The sequence below is a fragment of the Enoplosus armatus genome, chromosome 8, assembly GCF_043641665.1.
Source record: "Enoplosus armatus isolate fEnoArm2 chromosome 8, fEnoArm2.hap1, whole genome shotgun sequence".
NCBI lineage: Eukaryota > Metazoa > Chordata > Actinopteri > Centrarchiformes > Enoplosidae > Enoplosus > Enoplosus armatus.
This window is the reverse complement of record NC_092187.1, coordinates 17,568,696-17,586,483: the sequence shown is the minus strand read 5'-3', so window position 1 is coordinate 17,586,483 and position 17,788 is coordinate 17,568,696. Positions and strand designations below refer to the sequence as shown.

At 42.3% G+C, this 17,788-nt stretch overlaps 1 protein-coding gene across 1 annotated transcript in view; it reads right to left on the bottom strand.

Annotated features, from left to right (window-relative positions):
- Positions 1–17,788, bottom strand: part of iqsec1a (IQ motif and Sec7 domain ArfGEF 1a) — an 85,555-nt gene that overhangs the window by 49,060 nt on the left and 18,707 nt on the right. The window contains exon 3 of the mRNA XM_070910148.1: positions 12,874–12,981. Coding sequence (XP_070766249.1) covers positions 12,874–12,981 — 108 coding nt within the window. The remainder of the gene's footprint in view (positions 1–12,873; positions 12,982–17,788) is intronic.

Sequence of the window (17,788 nt, the reverse complement as noted above, 5' to 3'; positions counted from 1 at the left end):
CTAGGCAAGGGTAGGCTGTGTGCAGACACACAAATCTCGTACAGCGCCATACCAAAAATACAAACCTTAACATGACTCCAAAAGAAACAACAAAATTGAATTTTGTCCACCTTTCATCCCAGCAGAACTGACACATGATTCACTGAAGTAGAGACGCAAGGTTTCCACACACAGGCTGCAGGACTCATCACCATCCCAAAAATAACAGCTCAGACCCAGCCGCATTTTACACACACACGCACACACACACACACACACACGTACACACTCTAGCAATGCCACACACACATACACATTGTACCAATCACACACGAGAACACACTCACACCCCCAAATATACGGCAGAAGCTGCAAGGAACTCATGTGCCCAGTAAGAGCTGTCACAGCATCACCCAGCAATGAGTCATTTTCCCCAGCCACCCGAGGCTCTAAAACCATCGCTCACATGACTCTGTTGTGTTTTCAGTCCTAATGGTGGGCTCGCAAATACAAAACGACACTCAGGTTTCATCACTTTGTGTGAAGACACATGGTATGAATTCATCGTGGTGAAATTTCAGCATCTCATTTACACAAAACAAACGTATGTTCCACCTCGCTGCCCCTCCCCAGGAGGGAGACGTTGTTTACTAAGAGCATAGGAAGGGAACATGAGAGGACAGAGCAAGGTCTGGATGCCATAGGTGACTCAGCATAGACACTGGAGAGGTAGATGCCGTGTTTTCCACCACCACCCACTCCACTGCTGTCTCCATGAATGGGAGCTCCACCAGCGCCGCACAGGCAGGCGAGCACGCCTGACAGCATTCACACTGAACATGCTACTCACATGTCGTAGAGCCGGTAGCCCATGGCAGAGCCCGGTCTGCTCGAGTGGGACCCGGGGTCTCTCGTTCGCCTGGGGTCCGTGCTGCTCACCACGGCGCGCCACACACTTGGTTTGTCCATCCTGTATGCTGGTCAATGGGACTCGACGGTGGGACGGCGTGCGCACACTGGCTCACTCACATTCACTCTCCCTCTCCCTCCCAGTCACAAACACAGGCTGCCAGAGAGCAGTGTGTGTGATGTAACGAGGAGCGTCCAAGAGGCTGGCGGCTGGTAGGGTGGGGGGGTTACTGGTGATGGCGATGGAGAAGGAGGAGGAGGCGTGGGGGAGGTGTTGTAGAACTCAGAAGCTAAAGGAGCTGCCTGTTAAGCACTGCTGAGAAGCATCTGTTTTAAAGCATGGTTTATTATGGGACATTCTTCACTGGTAAAGAAAAACAAGAGGACACAACTTGCAGGAGAGCTACAGGGAGATATGACTGCCTCTCATAAACACAGAGAAGCATCTGCGTACGCCTCTCTCCACCCTCTTATCTGCTCTAAGTAGTACAGTCCTCAGCAGGGCCACATGATTGGCTCCTTGGTCTCCATAGAAACAGGAGGATGTGTCAGAGGTAGGGCTCATTATCATGCCTTCTCTCCCCTCCCTCCCATTTTGTTTTCACTCCCTCTCTCCTCTCCTTCTGTCTCTCTCTCTTGTCTCATGTCTCTTCTTCTCATATACCCCCCCCCCCCCCCCCCCACTGACCCCCCTACCCCCCTACCCCCCTACCCTTCCTCCCTCTCCATCTTTCCCTCTTCTGGAATCAATGCACTTTTCTCTGTAATGTCTTTCAAAACAGATGAGGCTTTCTAGTCTAATGAGGACTGGTGCAAACAGGTAAAGATGCTGCATAGCTCTGGATAATTATGTCTGCAGAAAAAAGAAACACTACAGAACTAAGACAGGGGTGAGATGATGGAAGCAAATCAAAATTTCAGGCATAATCTGAAGGAAAACAAGTCATCACAGTTCTGGACTCTACATTGCCCGACACACAAAGTTAGTGAAATTGAAATTATGGCTTGCACAGACATTGCATCATGTCATGCCAAAACCAGAAAGGCGGTGTGAAATATTAAGCAGAAATAAGGCAACATTATTATAGATTCCATCTTAATTCAGGGGGGGAAATGGAGGTTTTGATTGCAAAATGGGTCCGAATGAACACAAACTGGAGATGGTGTCCAGAACACTGTGGCGTCTTTCAGCCACGAGGTACTGTGGCCCTATTAGGAAATAGATGGTACTGTTGTTGACACCTTCACCAGGTAACAGCATCCAAAGCGGGACAGTAGGCAGGCAGGAGAGTGTCTATGGAGACAAGTGCTCATCAGGACTTAATAGAGCCACACACACACACAGTGGGTTAGAGACAGAAACCCTGCGCTGATGGCTCACAGTCTCCAGGGGAGGATACGTTTCATCCCGGGCAGACTCGATGGCACACAGCGCTGTCAATGTATCGAGTGTTCAACGCCAAGGTGACTAGTACTGTCAGACCTTTGTCTTTTTGTTAATGAATTTGTGTACTGGCTAATTGTATATGCGCGTCATCCCACTGCAATTACACTGGCTATGTACGTTCTAATTATCAAGCACAAGTGCTGATCCCTCCAGTTCTGACATGCGCCTGTCTGCACCGAGCCATTTGTGAGTGTGTGTGTGTGCCTGAGTGCACACACTTGTTTGTGTACACCTCTGAGCGCAGAGCGGAAACCCCAACATTATCCAACACTTCATATCCACATGATATCCACTTTACACACATCATATCCCATTCTATAACATGAGGATTGCCATTAAATCTACTGAGCCCGTTCATGTTCGTAGGAAGGTACACCCTCATTTCGATAACCCCAGTATCTTTCTTCTAAAGACAAACGAGAGGTTTTTAGCCATTTAAGCAAGGCTCTGAGGTAACACAATTGACATTTCTATTCAATATTTTCGATTGTTGGACGTACTAAAGATTGCAGACTTAAAGACCAGTTAACTCCTCATTCCTTAGTAGGACTTGTAATGTCACCCATAGAGCACAGAGACAGTTACTAAGTGAGGTGTTTCAAGCACAAGCACAATTGTACCAAAGCTTGGCATGTAATGTATTGTTAAGCTCCAGGTTGACTGTTGACCAATTTGTGTGCTCTGTTCACTGTGTGTGTGTGTGTGTGTGTGTGTGCATGCACAGTGAAATGTTATGGGGGGAGGGGCTCTGACAGGGGCAACGGTGAGCTGCTCAACACAGAGTGTGTATCTGCAAACCCTGAGCAGAGTGTTAGTAGTCAGGGCACACACGCCGACAGAGGAGAAGAGCGGTGAGCAAGATGCTCTTTCAAATTGACAAATAACCTTAAATTCATGGTTTCAGTAATACACTTTTCGACACAGAAGAGCGGGCTTTGATGCCTCCACACGAGCACACACACACACACAGCACAGAATAAACACAAGCACACACACAATTACAAGAGCTGAAGTCAATGTTTCAAATGTTAGTTTCTGGCCTAGCATGGCCCTGCACACATCAAGACATGTTGCTATGTGGCCTTTTAGATGTACAAATATTGCATACGTTGGCCTTCTTGTGCCAATCCCCCCACTCTATTCTGTCACCATATGGCCCCTTTTAATCCAGCTGGCTGCTGGACTATAGAAGTAGGATTCTGTGCAGGACTGTGTGCAGAAGGCTTCCCAGCCTGGCAGCACACAAAGCACACACACATACAAACATTATATGCACAATTTTGATAATTGATGAATTGTAAAGTAAGAAAAGGCAGAATATTCACTTGTTCCAGCTTCATAAATGTGAATATTTGCTGTTTTTTTAGTCTTCCATGATAGTAAATAAATTATCTTTGGGTTTGGATTGTACATCTAACAAAAAAAGGCATCTGAAGATTGGCATGCTTGCACTCTGGATGATGGTCATGGATATCTTTCAGTATTTTAGTTGTCTAGATTAGACAACTAATCGGTTCGTAGAGTAATGAATCGGTAGATTAATCAATGATGAAAATAATCATTAGATACAGCACTATCTTACACATTGTTTTCCTAGTTTAGTTGTTGTTCTATAAACTTGCCATTGTAAAAACGAGACGAGGCAAAAAAATTCAAGAGCTGCTCAGCTGGAATAGAAAATCACAGAATTTCCTGACATCGTTTGTTTCTTTGCCGAATTGGCTGCCAGTCTCTGCTGAGTTGCCTTAGCTGATATAAAGACAGATAACAGAAATATACAACTGCTGGAGGTCACAAAACAGCAAGTTCTGTACAGTTCAACTCCTCAAAACTGATGCAGCAATTTATTCCCATCAAATGTGCATTCTGTTTTTCCTCTTTTTAGGCTGGCCAGCTTCCTTGGACCTTATCAAGCTTTAACAACAGAAACTGTATGTTCATTGTGCATTGTGCTGCATGAGTCCGCACACTATGTAGGAACAACAGTACTAGTGGAAATGTCTGTTCCAGTAGGAAGCATTATTTTGTCCTGAGCTGAGCTGCTCCACAGGGGTCCCGTCTCCTCTCAAGAGACTTCAGCCCACTTCAAACACAACAGAAAGAGAGAGAGAGAGAGAGAGACAAAGAGAGAGAACTGACACTCACCACAGCACTAAGAGCTGTTAACCACAAGATGGCAGTGCATCATCTCTTCTGCATGCAACAACTGCAGCCTGATGTGATCAATACCATTACTGATGTTGGGGAAAACATTTCCCTCAGGAGGGTTTTTGTTGGGCCACATGTGACAGACCAAGTGAGGGAAAGCACATAATGCATGCTTCATTTAGCGACATTAATCAAACATGTGCAGATTCAACACACTACTTTAAAGTAGAAAGATGACAGTGCACTAAATACTAGGAAGTAACGTAAATATGTATATGTTTATGTGCTTTATCACAACAAATTACAGTTATAATGAAAAACATCACAGCCCATGTTGCCTACAGTTATTTCAGCATTGTTATCTTCCGTTTTCAGCAACATGTTCTTATTAAAAATACACCTATAAACTTTTTGTTCCACAAAAACATTTTCTTAACCACTCCAATTAGTGTCAGCAGCTGGAAAAACTGAACTCCCCTGAGACAGTGACCTCTCCACCCTATATGCTGGACAAGAGGGGCGAGAGGTTTCATTTCCCTGCTGTTTTTTTCCGTGTAACAACGCAGCACAGCCTCTCTGTTGCTCTCTGGCAGAGGGCACAGTGCTGTGCAAAGGCTCCTTCTGTCACTGACTTGGCCTCAAGCCTGAGAACATCACAGGCAGAAGACAGACGAGCTTTTCATAGCAGGCCAAACAAAGAGCTGTCTCTCTGCCTCTAACTCCTAAAACTGGAGCCGTTTCTTGATCCCTCAAGGCTTCTGCTGAGGCTTCTTGCTACCATCGCAGAAGTCAGTAATACTGATGTGAAGCTATAGTGGCACTAGCACTCCTCTCACACACACCTGATATTTCCAACGGTGGAAGAGGAACTTGAATGTAAAAGTACTAAGTATTATCTGCAAAATGTACTTAAAGTATCAAAAGTTCTCATTATGCAGAAAAATGTCCCCTGTGACAGATACAGTATTATATATTTCATGACTAGATTGTTAATACTGATGCAACAATGCATAGGTAACTTTTAACTAGTCAATGTGTAGGTAGTTTTAATGATTCTATATATAGTTCAGTAATTTAGTCCAAAACGGTCACAAAATAAATCTGAAGTTGGAAAGAAGAAAAAAAGTTCTTCTACACAAATTCTAATACATTTTTTTTTTTACTTTTCTCTAATCTTTCTCTAATGGTCCCTCTTGACTGGTACAGTATAGAGAAATAGAAAAAAATAAATGTTTATATTCCAATATATTGCATGCGGATTTTAAATCTTTATCTCCTTTAGCCGTTATTATGCCATAAAGATGCCATACGACACATACAAAGGTGTAATGAAAAGCTAATCCAGAGCTGTTTGATCATTTTGTGCTGCATTTGCATGTCTCATGTATGCCTGCTATGCCCACTGTATTTTCACAATCGAATCCCTCTGTCATCTGCACTTTCTGCTCCTCACTCACAGGAGACCCCCCCCCCCACCCCCCCCCCCCCCCCACACACACACACAAATACATCACACATTCGGCAGCATCTTGTTAATATCTCATTGCACACACACAGACAACAAATCCCTCTTTTTCAGTAGCAGAGCAGAAAAAAAACAGCTGAGAACAAGCCATCACACTCTCTGGGTCCTATTTTCTGGGGAACAGTGTGCTACTCCTTGCTCCCTCACCTCATCCCTGCGAGCCCTCCCTCTGCTCAATCTGGGCAACTATGGAATTGCAAATGCCTCCCATCAGACTGGGAGATGGATCTGAAGCGCTCAGTGGCCCTTTGCCTGATATTACTGTGGCATGGAGCTGATGGAAGGATAAGCTATGTGAGAGAGTTGCACAATATATCACTAATCTCTCGCTACATCCAATTCACCAGGGAAAAGTGACAATGGGTAATAGAGTGAAAACAAAGCTTTTGTTGAGAAAAACAGGATGCTCTGACACGTTTTCACTGGGCCCAGAGGCGCAGCGGCTTTCAAAAATCACACTAATGTCACACATGATTTTGTCACAGGAGACACCTGGGTGTCTTGTCATTACTGCTGAAGGGATGCATTTGCTTCAGGCACATTGCACTTGTTCAACCTTCACTGAAACACAAACTCCTGTCTTTCTGAAGGGGAGCGCAAATATACACATTTTGTTATAATTAAGCTGCTTTTTCATGCATACAGGCCGCAGATTGCAAGAGGGTTGATCTGCTGAAAGGAAAACAGTAATTCATATTTCACAAGTGTACTATGTCTTAAGCCATGACCCTATCATAGATAATGTCATGGCCAATTACTGAGAGGGTCTGCTGGCTGATATGTGATTCAAAGGTTTAAGGTTGTAGCCGCTAGTGGGATGTGTGTTCGTTGCAATGATGGATGATAACAGAGTGCCAAAGGACATTTTGGTTATTAAGACTGAATACAGAGTCAAGGTAATCATGTGCTTCCACACCGATTCACTCATCTTTTCTTTTGAATAAGCACAAAACTGAATTTAGAGAATTCTGTAAAGAAAACAATACGTTGGATAACGGCTTCACAAGACGCCACACAAGCAGACCTTGAACATTGTCCCTGACACATAATCAGAATTCAGAATCAAATGTATTTTTTCCTCAAAGGTACAAATGTACAGTATATTCTTCTCATATGTTTGCTGAGTTTGGGTTTTCTTTGTTTCAGATTAATTTCTTATTCTATATTCACAGTCCTTCAAAATGCTTGTTTTTTTGTCTATCAACAGTCCGAAACCCAAAGATATTTAATATACAATGATATAAAACAGCAAATCTTTAAGAAGGTGGAACCAGCTTGTTTGGTGAGTGACTGAAAAAAGGAAAAAGTTGGATGTTTTAATATTCGTAAACATACATTTTACGATGAGAATATGACTGAATATCAGCGAAACATTTTGGTGCAGCATCAATTTAAATCTTTCTGGAGTCTTTAAATTGCACAGGGACTCAAAATACATATGAAACACAGTCAATACTCCCACAACTGAATGCTGGCCACCCTTTATTGCTTTGTGTCATGTTCCTTCAAAACTGCTTATGTGTGGCGTCGCTGTCTGAGTGCACTACAATGAAGGCGCGCACACAAAGAACAGCAACACAGAGCAAATACACACAACCATGCATTTCTCCCCTGGCCAAAAAGGATCAACAGCAGAACCGAGTGAAGTGAAAGGCACATGGCACAAACAGCCTCCACATTCGCCTCTGTTACTTACAGTCAAAGCAACTTTTATCGTAAGCCACGTGGCCGCATGCACTCCAGAATCAAAACTGTGTGTTTTCCAGCGATCCAGCGATCCAGCTTCACAGCGCAGCACGGTGCCTGTAATTAACTCTCAGAGAATGTGATGACGAAACAGAAGCTGGGAACTTCAAAGACAACCGAGAGCTTTCCCAAGAGTTCAAACACATCATGGAAGTAGGCCCTCTGTTTCATAGGCCTATTAAATCATTGTGCATTTTGTGATTTCCCCATCTGGTGAAATCAAAACTTTACAATACCAACAGCAGTAAATAAAAAAGGGCCAATAAGGAAAGAATTCATACAACTGGCTGCATTTTATGGGAGGCGGAAGGCACTTTCATTGCTGCTTGTTTTAAAAACCGACATAAACTCTTGCACACTTGCTCCTTCATTTACCGAGGACTGTTCCCTGCCACATACACTAAACGTTTACTGTGTCGTTGAGCCCTTTTCCAAATGACCTCAGGCATCATCAAGGCCTTACAGAGGGGGAATGCAGCAGTGGAATACACACAATAACAGACACGATGGCAGGGTTCATGAACCTATATATGGTAATACTTCTCCATTTCTACTGCACGTGTCACTTGTCCACCATATGCACCCCTGCGGCTAGATCTCAGCCTCATGAGCTGCCCTTCCTGCCTCCAACCGTCAGCAAATAACACACTGGCTGTTTGCAGCAGGCAGGCTGGGGGTCTGTGATCCCACAAAGGCAGGCCATTCCCAGGAATCAATACAGGCTCTGCAGTGGTGTTATTAGAGGGCCTGGAGTTAATCACAGGTTCTGTTTGGAAATAGCCATTCACCATAATGAATATCATAAAGCATGTGAATTATTTATATACGAAATGGAGCTCCTGGTTCAGATCTGTTCTAATGGTCAGATGCCAAATTAGAACCCAGAATACAAACAAACGGAGCAGTGCGATATTAGCAGCTTTACGACCTTTTGGTAATACCATGGGAGCTTTAAGAGAGGGATGTAAACGCGAGCAGAAAGATTTACACATTCACCATGACAGCCCAGGCCTTATACCTTAACCTCTGTAAAGCTCCTGCCTGTACCTATTAATCAAGTCAGGTGGGGTTTCTTAATGGAGGAGACAGAATGACAAGAGGCACAGACAATCAGAGTCAGAGAGGGTGAAAGAATACAGAGAAGCAGATGTTTTTTTCATTGAGAGGAAGAAAAAAGAGAATATTTGGAGTGGAAAAAAAGGAATTAAAAGAGAGGCATGAAGTGAGGAAAAGGGAATAGGAGAGCATCTTGGGTATTTAAAAGCATTCATTCAGCCTTGAGCTGGGCTTGATGGGTGCAGAGAAGTCTTAACTTTGGACAGGACTGAACTAGAAGGCAGCTGCAGGCGATGAATACAGCAGCTACTGCACAGGCAAAACCCCAATCAGTTAAAACACGCTTTTGCTTCATGTGGTTTAATAGTACCGAGGAACTGCCACAGAGAGAGGAAGTTGTCTTTTTCCTCTATTGATGAGGTCATCTACATATAAATCTGGTCACATTATATATAATGTGCTGCTTTTTGTAGTATTTCCTTTGAAGTTGCACATGCCTTCAGATAAATTCAGATTCTTTTTCCCCCTCAACAGACCGTATAGAGCAATTATCCTGTCTCACAATAAGCTGCAATCCTGCATCCCCATTGGCCCGGCTCACTGCTCCACTTTCACTTTGTCAACCTGACATAAACACACTTCCTGTTTTCGCCTCTGCCGAGGAGCGCGGGCAAGTCAAGACAGGAAAGACAATAAACATCTTGGGGAGCGTGTTTGCTGATTTGATGCGGGTTTTTCTGATAGAGGTCAAGTAATCTACCACCTCTGTTCAGGTTCAGATATTCTATTGCACTGGAGGCATCGTCACACATGCTACATCCCAGTAATTATACTGGGTGGTGACAACAATGTGTACTCGTGTGTGAAACCTTGGAGTCACTTTAACATTTCCCTATCCAAGGTGCTGAATCCACAGCGATTGGGGCAAATTAAGATATTTTCTTAAACAAAACGCATGCACTTTGGTCAATTAAATAAAACTAGAGCTGAAACAATAACATTATAAACAATGTTAATAATTGATTCATTGTTAGTTGTTTAATTAAGCAGAAAGTAATAAAATAATATTATGTTATAAATAAAACATAATAATAAAACAATTGATAAATCAAAAAAAACAATCTACAAATTGTACAATTTCCCCCCCGGGGATCAATAAAGTATTTCTGAACTGATGATGAAAATAACCATTAGTTGCAGCCCTACATGAAGCTTATTCTTTTTGTGCAATCGCTGAGAGCTGCTTTAATTAAGTGTGTGTCGGATAAAAAACTAAAAAGGAAATGGTAAACTCATCAGTGCATTGGAGAGGTCTGCTCTTAAAAAGCCTGCTAGACCACAAACTTGGCAAAAAAAAGAAACGTTTTATGATCTCTTTTTCCTTCAATTATTGCATGTTTGCGAGAGGGGTTTTCAACAGAACCATATCAAGAAAAACAACCGTAAGTGTGGTCTGTCACATAACACAAAACCTGGTGAGACGAGTTTCTCTTCTCTTCTGCTATTACGCGATCAATTTGAATGCTCGGCGGGCTTATTGTTGTAATTCTGAGGTAATTTACTCTACGCTCCTTCTGCTGATCATCTTAGCAGACTTAGTGGCAGAATCACCATAAGCAGCGGCCCAACAACTACATCATTAGTTAACTACATTGACTCGAATATGCACATTCAGGCATGGAAAACAAGCTATCACATCTAAGCTGCTACGTTGCCTGTGTGGCTCCATAGGTGATCAAATGTTACTTCTGCATGTGATTGCTTTGTTGCTGGGGCAGGAGGCAGAGAAACGAGAGGTAGACAGGAAGAGAGAACAGGTACAGATTAATATGAGAGGAGTGCAAACAAGGAAAGGGAAGTAAAGAAGAAATATACAGTGAAAGAAGCAACTATTCAAGTCAATCCCTGGGGTGTGTTTCTGTTATTACAGTCTAGCAGCCGCTCTGCTTGCTCTGAATGCGACTTGTCGTCCACAGAAATCGCCCCAACTCTGGCATTAAGTATGTTGAGCGAGCCAGTCTCTGTGAACAACACCACTTCAACACCAAAGTTGCCCCATTAATTCCCATAACCTTCTTTAACTCAGTTTCCAAAGTCTGCAGGAATCATTGAAACTTTTAGACGACGACAGCATCTAACTGATGTCTGAAAATAACACAGGCTTAAATTAACTGGGCTGCAATAACTAAACACACTCTTTTTTTTCTGCAACAGACGTTTCTGCCGAATAATGGTACGACTACAAACACTTCCTATAATTAAAGTTTTCTTTAGAATTTTCCAATATGCTCACTCAAAACATCTAAAACAAGTGGAGTGATTCAGCATACTGCAGGGCATGGCACAGCAGCTCACAAATGGCACAATAATTAATATTTCACTTCCTCCCTTCCTTCGAACGCCACACAAACACAGAGCGTGATTGATCTTTGTGACTGTACTTTCTGACTGAGAGCCTCACACAGCCCCGCTGCTTCAATGGAGAATGATTACCCAACATTTTTTTTTTCCACATTTCTTTTCAGATGCAATGTGAAAAATGTTGTTTTCTAGTGACTCAGTGGTTGACGGCGCATACCGCATAACTGCAACATCCTGGGTTTGAATCTGGCACAGGACCTTTGTCACTTCATGTAAAAGTGATCTTCCTGTCTTGCTAAAGGAAACAAAGCCTAAAAACAAGTCGAACATGACAGAAAAACTGCTGTAACCAAGGCCTTTATGATAATACATTCATCATAGCTGTTTTTTGCTTTCTGTTTGATTCTTAGAGCAACTTTTACTCCGTCCTGTCATTTAACATTTCTGAGAGAGTGTGACACGGTGTGTGTGCGTGATTCTGACCATCGAGCGCATGCATACAGAGTTTGTGGCGCCCAATCACATCCTCACATTGACATCCACACAATAAAACTGACCAGAAATGTAGAGTAAGCAGGACCACAATGATAAATTTGCAACCAAATATTCACCAATATTCAACAGACACTATCTCTTATGCTTTAATGATTACCTCTGGGAAACAGTAATAAAGCAACAGTCTGAAATAAATCAGCAAAGTCAAAAAGATCAGGTATTTGACGGGGGCACATTCACTTTCACTGTTGTCATTAGGTGATTAAGGTTGATTATAGTGCGTCTGTGTGAGGTGGGTGAGCCTAAACAGAAGCAAACAATGCCGCTGAGCTGGAGAGGAAAACAATCAACCTCCGATCGCAGCCATCATCTTGTTTACAGTCATGATCCATTTAACCTATTAGCTTTCAGCTGTGCTTGAAAATTACTTACAGAGCAACAATCACACTGGGACAATCGCAGAGAGCACAAATGAGTGAGGTATTAATCAGCGAGAAATAGTTAATTCCTCATTTCTGCTAAGTCTAAAACAGCCCACAGATGTTCCTACTCATCAGAAACTCCTGAACACTGCTCTTTAAAAATAGAACATGCTCCCACTATGCACTGGGATTTATTTTTGGGCTGCACATGAGCCAAAAGTGGGCTCTGGATTAGGCGCACATTGCTTTTTGATGATGAAGCACACAGCACTAGAAGGCGGCTTTGAAACTCTCTCCAGCCTTTTGAAGCCCCCTAAATCTGTCCCACCGATGCGACTGTCTCCACTCATCTCTCCTTGTTTCTTGCGAGGCTCTCTCAAGCTCCGAGCTCAGCACAGGCTAATGGGTGAGCAGCAATTAAGGCTCGTATACGCATGGATCATATTTCATTAAGGCTAAGCCTAATGATCTCCTCCTACAGTGCATTTGGCCACTTCATTGTACACATCAGGAAAACATTGCAACACTGAAACTGCTGTGTCATAAAAATCTGTTGACTGGGGAACAGCTGCAAAGGCTCAAACATTAAGACACAGCAGCGTTTGCAGCTGTCAAGCTGTCATGACCGATATATCTGCCACAGAAAGGCTAATTACCAGGGCATCGATACGAGGTGGGCTGACATTAACAAGGCAAGAGCAAGACAAGAAAAAGGCCGCTGTGTCGTGGTGCTGGAGATGCTGTGGTACTCATGGGACAAACATAAAAATAACATCTTACTGTACCCAAAGGAAGCTGACTTCCATTTGCAGCAGGGGACGACTCTTCTGCAGCCCGCAGACACTAATCTCCCAGGATCCTCTGTGACTTCGACAGGCAGGGAGGTATGTCTCCTACAGAGGGACAAACAAAACACACTTCTCAGACTGTTGACATAGAAGGGCAGATGTAAAAGAAACCTTTATATGTTCCGACTGGGGGTTTGTGACTTTGACATTTTTACTTCTGTGTACCTGTGCAGCAGTGTCACATTTCATATCATAACTTTAGCAAAGCAGGTAATATGAAACTCTGTACTGTAACTTCCTCTAAGTAACAGTGCAGTCTGTCAGATAAAAGTACACCAAAGGGTCCTAAACATGACTGGTTTCAAACCACTAACCACACAGTATTACCAGAGTACACACCACAACACACAATATTTCTAATGTCACAACTCATATACAGTTTCTATTATTGATGACTACTTTTGAGTGCCATATATTTTTCAAACTTGTGAAGACTGGAAACTTGCTTGAGATGCATACTTGTTACAGTGAATAAGTGCATTTGCCCCCCCCATAAAAACATGAAAGTAGCAGAGGACTTTTATTTTGACAACCCGTGACTCATAGACACAACAGTGCCTCTGGTAAAGTAGGTGGTAGTCTCAAATCCAAGTGAGTTGTATGTTGTGATGGCAGCTAATGAGCTACAAGACACTATTTTTCGAGTTTAATTTTAGAAGTGTTGTTTGCCAGTTTGCTAACTTAAGCTAATTTCGCCTGCCCATAATTAAAGCTTGCATGCCTGACAGCTTTATTGCATTCCATTCCATTATATTTTGACTTGTTTTCCTTTACATAAATAACAACATGTCCACCATAAACTGATATAAATTCACCAAAATGCAATGAAGTGTTTGACGCTCAAAATGTGAGAAAAGAACACAACCTGGTTGATCAAAGACAAGAAAGCAGGTTACATGGAGTAGGTTTCTTTGTAGTGTCCGTGCTCAGTGTTCTGCAGTTAAAGCAGTTTTGTCCTCTACTGATCATTGTTCAGGCACTTCTCATTTCCACAGAGACATTTCTCTCTCATCTGTAGTTTGTTAAGGTTTTCACTGAGCGGCGCCACCTTTGTGGTGGGCCGGGCACATTTCTCAGGCTGTCAACTTGCAATGAAACACCAAAAGCCTACAGCCACTTCTGGCTCGGTACAGAAAGCCATCAGGCCTATAATGATAGTCATAGCTGCTGATTTGATTTAGGCAAACTCTGCATGTACATATGTTAAAGAGTAATTACTAATTGTCCAGTCAAATAAAACCATTTTCCAAATAACATTCCGTAAGACCTGAATTTCCTCCTTTAATTCACAGCATGCACTTTGTAAAAGTGAAAGATACAAGCATCCTTCATTCTTAAACACAGTACTCAGACTCTGTACCAAGGCCCTGAGTAATATCAATGGCTAATTGTGTCATGGCTGCTGCCATTTGCTGCTGTTTCGGCATTATGAATTATTAATTTCAAAAATGCTAATGTCTCTGCTCCGGCTGAGTTGGGAGCTGTGAACCTTGAGTTAGTCAGAATTTTGTTCCCGTCTTCAATTAGTTACTCTGATAGTGCTGCAGAGTCAAACTCTCAGACCTTGTTTCAGACCTGTCGGTGCGATGACTGATGCACAAACAGTTTATTAAAAAAGATGGTTTCTTTGCCACCAGGGTGAGAGATGTTCTGAGACTTAAAAACCACGTCCTTCATTGTCTTTGCTTTCTTTCCCCATGCACTGCACACACATGCTGTGTTTTGTTTAATTGCTGTGGAGGGAACCGTTTTTGGAAAACAATGCCAGATTAAGGCCTGAAATCCAATTTGCTCAGTCAAAAGGGACTCGCACAAGGACAAAGACGGCAGGCTTGGTGTCCTACCCATCAGAGTTGAGCATCGCTTACCATAGCAACAAGAGACGGCAAAGGAGGCGAGAGAAGACGATAGGTTTGTGTGGCTGAGGGTGAGAGACAGCATGAGAGCGGCCCTGAAACACAGCACTGTCACCTCTCGTCCCTGCAGACAAATATCAGTTCAGCTGGCCTGACAAGGACTGTCACTGTACCGGAGGACCGGCCAGCTCTATTAAGGTTAGATTTCTGTGTGAATTAAGCACAGTTCAGTCCACACATTGTGCTGTTTTAGAGAAACCTCCTGCCCGCAGACAGTAAAACTGCAGCTCCATAGCTATTTCAGCCAAGAAGTTGCAAGAGTGCAGTCTCTTTGCTCCCATTAAAAATCGTATGTTAATTCCTCAGGCATGTCATTCTGCTTCGTAAATGACTCCACAATACTTCTTCACTGAACACAACAACAAGTTGGCCTGAATTAATGTTTAAATTGATTGGAAACACTTTGTTTTGAGACCCACTTTAAGAGAGGTTTTGACCTCCACAGCAACAGCCAAGCAAAGCTTTATTCTCTTCATTGTCATCTCCACAATAATGGAGGGGGGTTTATAATCCGTGCCTCTCTGTTTCCCCAACTCTCTGTGGAGGCATTACAGGGAAATAAAAGCCGCAGACCCCGCCGAGACTTTCCAGAGCACCTCCAGTCACTCACTATATACTGCAGTACTCTGACAAGCTACTCTGGCCTTCGTATGCGTCGGACCAAATGTGTTCAATAAAAAAAAAAAAGAAGTCATGGACGCACAATCCCAAACAATATTAAATTTAATTAGCCTCTCCGTCCTCAGACATCACAATACACAAGCTCACCAGGCAAAGGTAAACAGGTATGAATAACAAGTGCACAAATGGACTTTCAGAAACTGTTCAATGGTAGACAGCAGCGCTTTCATCCTGCACTCTAATTGCAATTGGTGTGATAAAGTGTCGGGCGACTCCTCCACTGTCAGCCTTTTGTCTTGTGCTCGCCTGGTTTTATGAATGAGCACTGTACAAAAAGTGCATGGGGGGGGGCATCTTATCATCAGACATTCACTGAAGAACAATCCAATAAAAGCAGGTCACTGAGGCTGTCGAGCGCCTGCCTGCCTATCTCATGCAGGTTCTAATCACATCTGAATGAAGCCATCCGTTCTGATTACAGAACAGCAGACCAATTAAACACCGCCATGTTGTTATTCCTCTCTCATTAGCAATGGAGTGTGTATGAGAATAACCCCCCCATCACCGACAGGGCCAATCTCTCTCTCTCTCTCCACACACAAACACAAACACACACTCAAACCTCTATCAAACCAGTGCAAAGCAATCCTCCGGGAGCAGGGCTTATTTATTTATAGCCCTGGCACCAAGTTCAGTAGCTCTTCCATTATTAATGATAATGAAACCTACCACGCCATGTAACACACAAGATTTTTAAAACAGCCAGGCTCACTTGTGTCATGGTGTGGCATATTAACAGGGTGAGAGATCTAAGTGACTGTAAGTCTGCTGTGTGCTGACAGCAGAGTGCTGTGTTGGCAGTTGTAGTGATTTTAAACAGCGTTAAGCTCGGATACAAAAAGGGAACTCGGAGCAAAGATAAAACATGTGTCTGATGAGGAGGAATTCCCAGCAACGGTTACAGCTATTTGAAATAGGTTCTGTTTCACTTTAAATGAGATGCTATTAAATAATTACGCTGAGATACTGATATCCATAGGGAAAGCATATAGAGGCAGCAGCATACAGTAGGTTTTCACTGAGGCTGACTGCTCCATCTATAGGGAGGAGTGTAGTGGAAGCAAAGAAAGGCCATAATCATTTTTATTTTTTGAGCAAACAAATCCCTAATTGTGAAATGTGACCACTACTGAATAGCTACTGTTAACATTTTTAATCATAACATTGAAATGTTTTACTTTGAAACCCATCTATGTGAATGTATTAGGTTTGAATTCCCCTCATTCAAAGTTTTGCTATTTCAAAAAGCCAGTGTCCAGGATTTCCATTCGCTCTGATGAACCTCTTCTTTCTTGGCTCGTACGACTGACATTGATTTGTTGTTGACGGTAGCCCGGATGTTCATATTGAATTTTACCGATGCATTTTGAGCAAATTGATCTTTTTCTTTTTTTACTTGACTCATATCTGAAAATTGCTGACTAAATCTGACCAAAACAATATTTAATATGGAGTTTTTATAAAATTGCACAACTTGAAACTACTGGTGACTTAAAAGAGGGGAATTCAAACCACATTTAGGCATTCAGTTGCTTATAAGACTCCTTTCTTTGCTTTGATAATTAACTGCATAACACAGTGTTGGAGGAGCAAAAAGTGTTAATGTATATAGGACAAGCTGAACCTATCTGGTTATTCATGTAGTATTTCTTGAATGCCCATTAGGCTGTTTTCTATATTTTGTTGTGGAACCACTTTGCTGATCTGCGCTGAGACGTAACAACAGCTCTTACTAACTGTACCACCTGGACTTGTGGTGACAGGTGCCCTTGAAACTATTAAAAATGATAACCAACAAAAGCTGCTGGTGCATCCCAAGCTAATAAGCAAAGTTCAGCCAAAACAAAGCCCCAGACTTCCATATAAAAAATAATTTGGCAAAACAAAAACGAAGAGACAACTTTTTAATTAAAATGCTGATTTACAAAAAATACCCTTTTATTTTAACCTGCAACAGAAGCTGTAGTGTTACATTTATTTTTGAGATAAACTTTCCAAGTGTTTAATATTACTTGATTTTTAATACATCTATTTTCATTGTTTAACGTAGTTATTTCCCTAGGGGCTGACTTATTTGCATTAAGTCTTTTATTCAATTTTTTTTATTATTATTGTTTTTTGATTAACTGCTTTGAAATTTGGTCTGTTTATTGATGGACTCATTCCTTTGCCTTTAATTCGTAGTCTTTCATTATTCCATCATTTATTGTCCACATTGCACATATAATTTAATAAAGTGTTTTACAACCACTGTC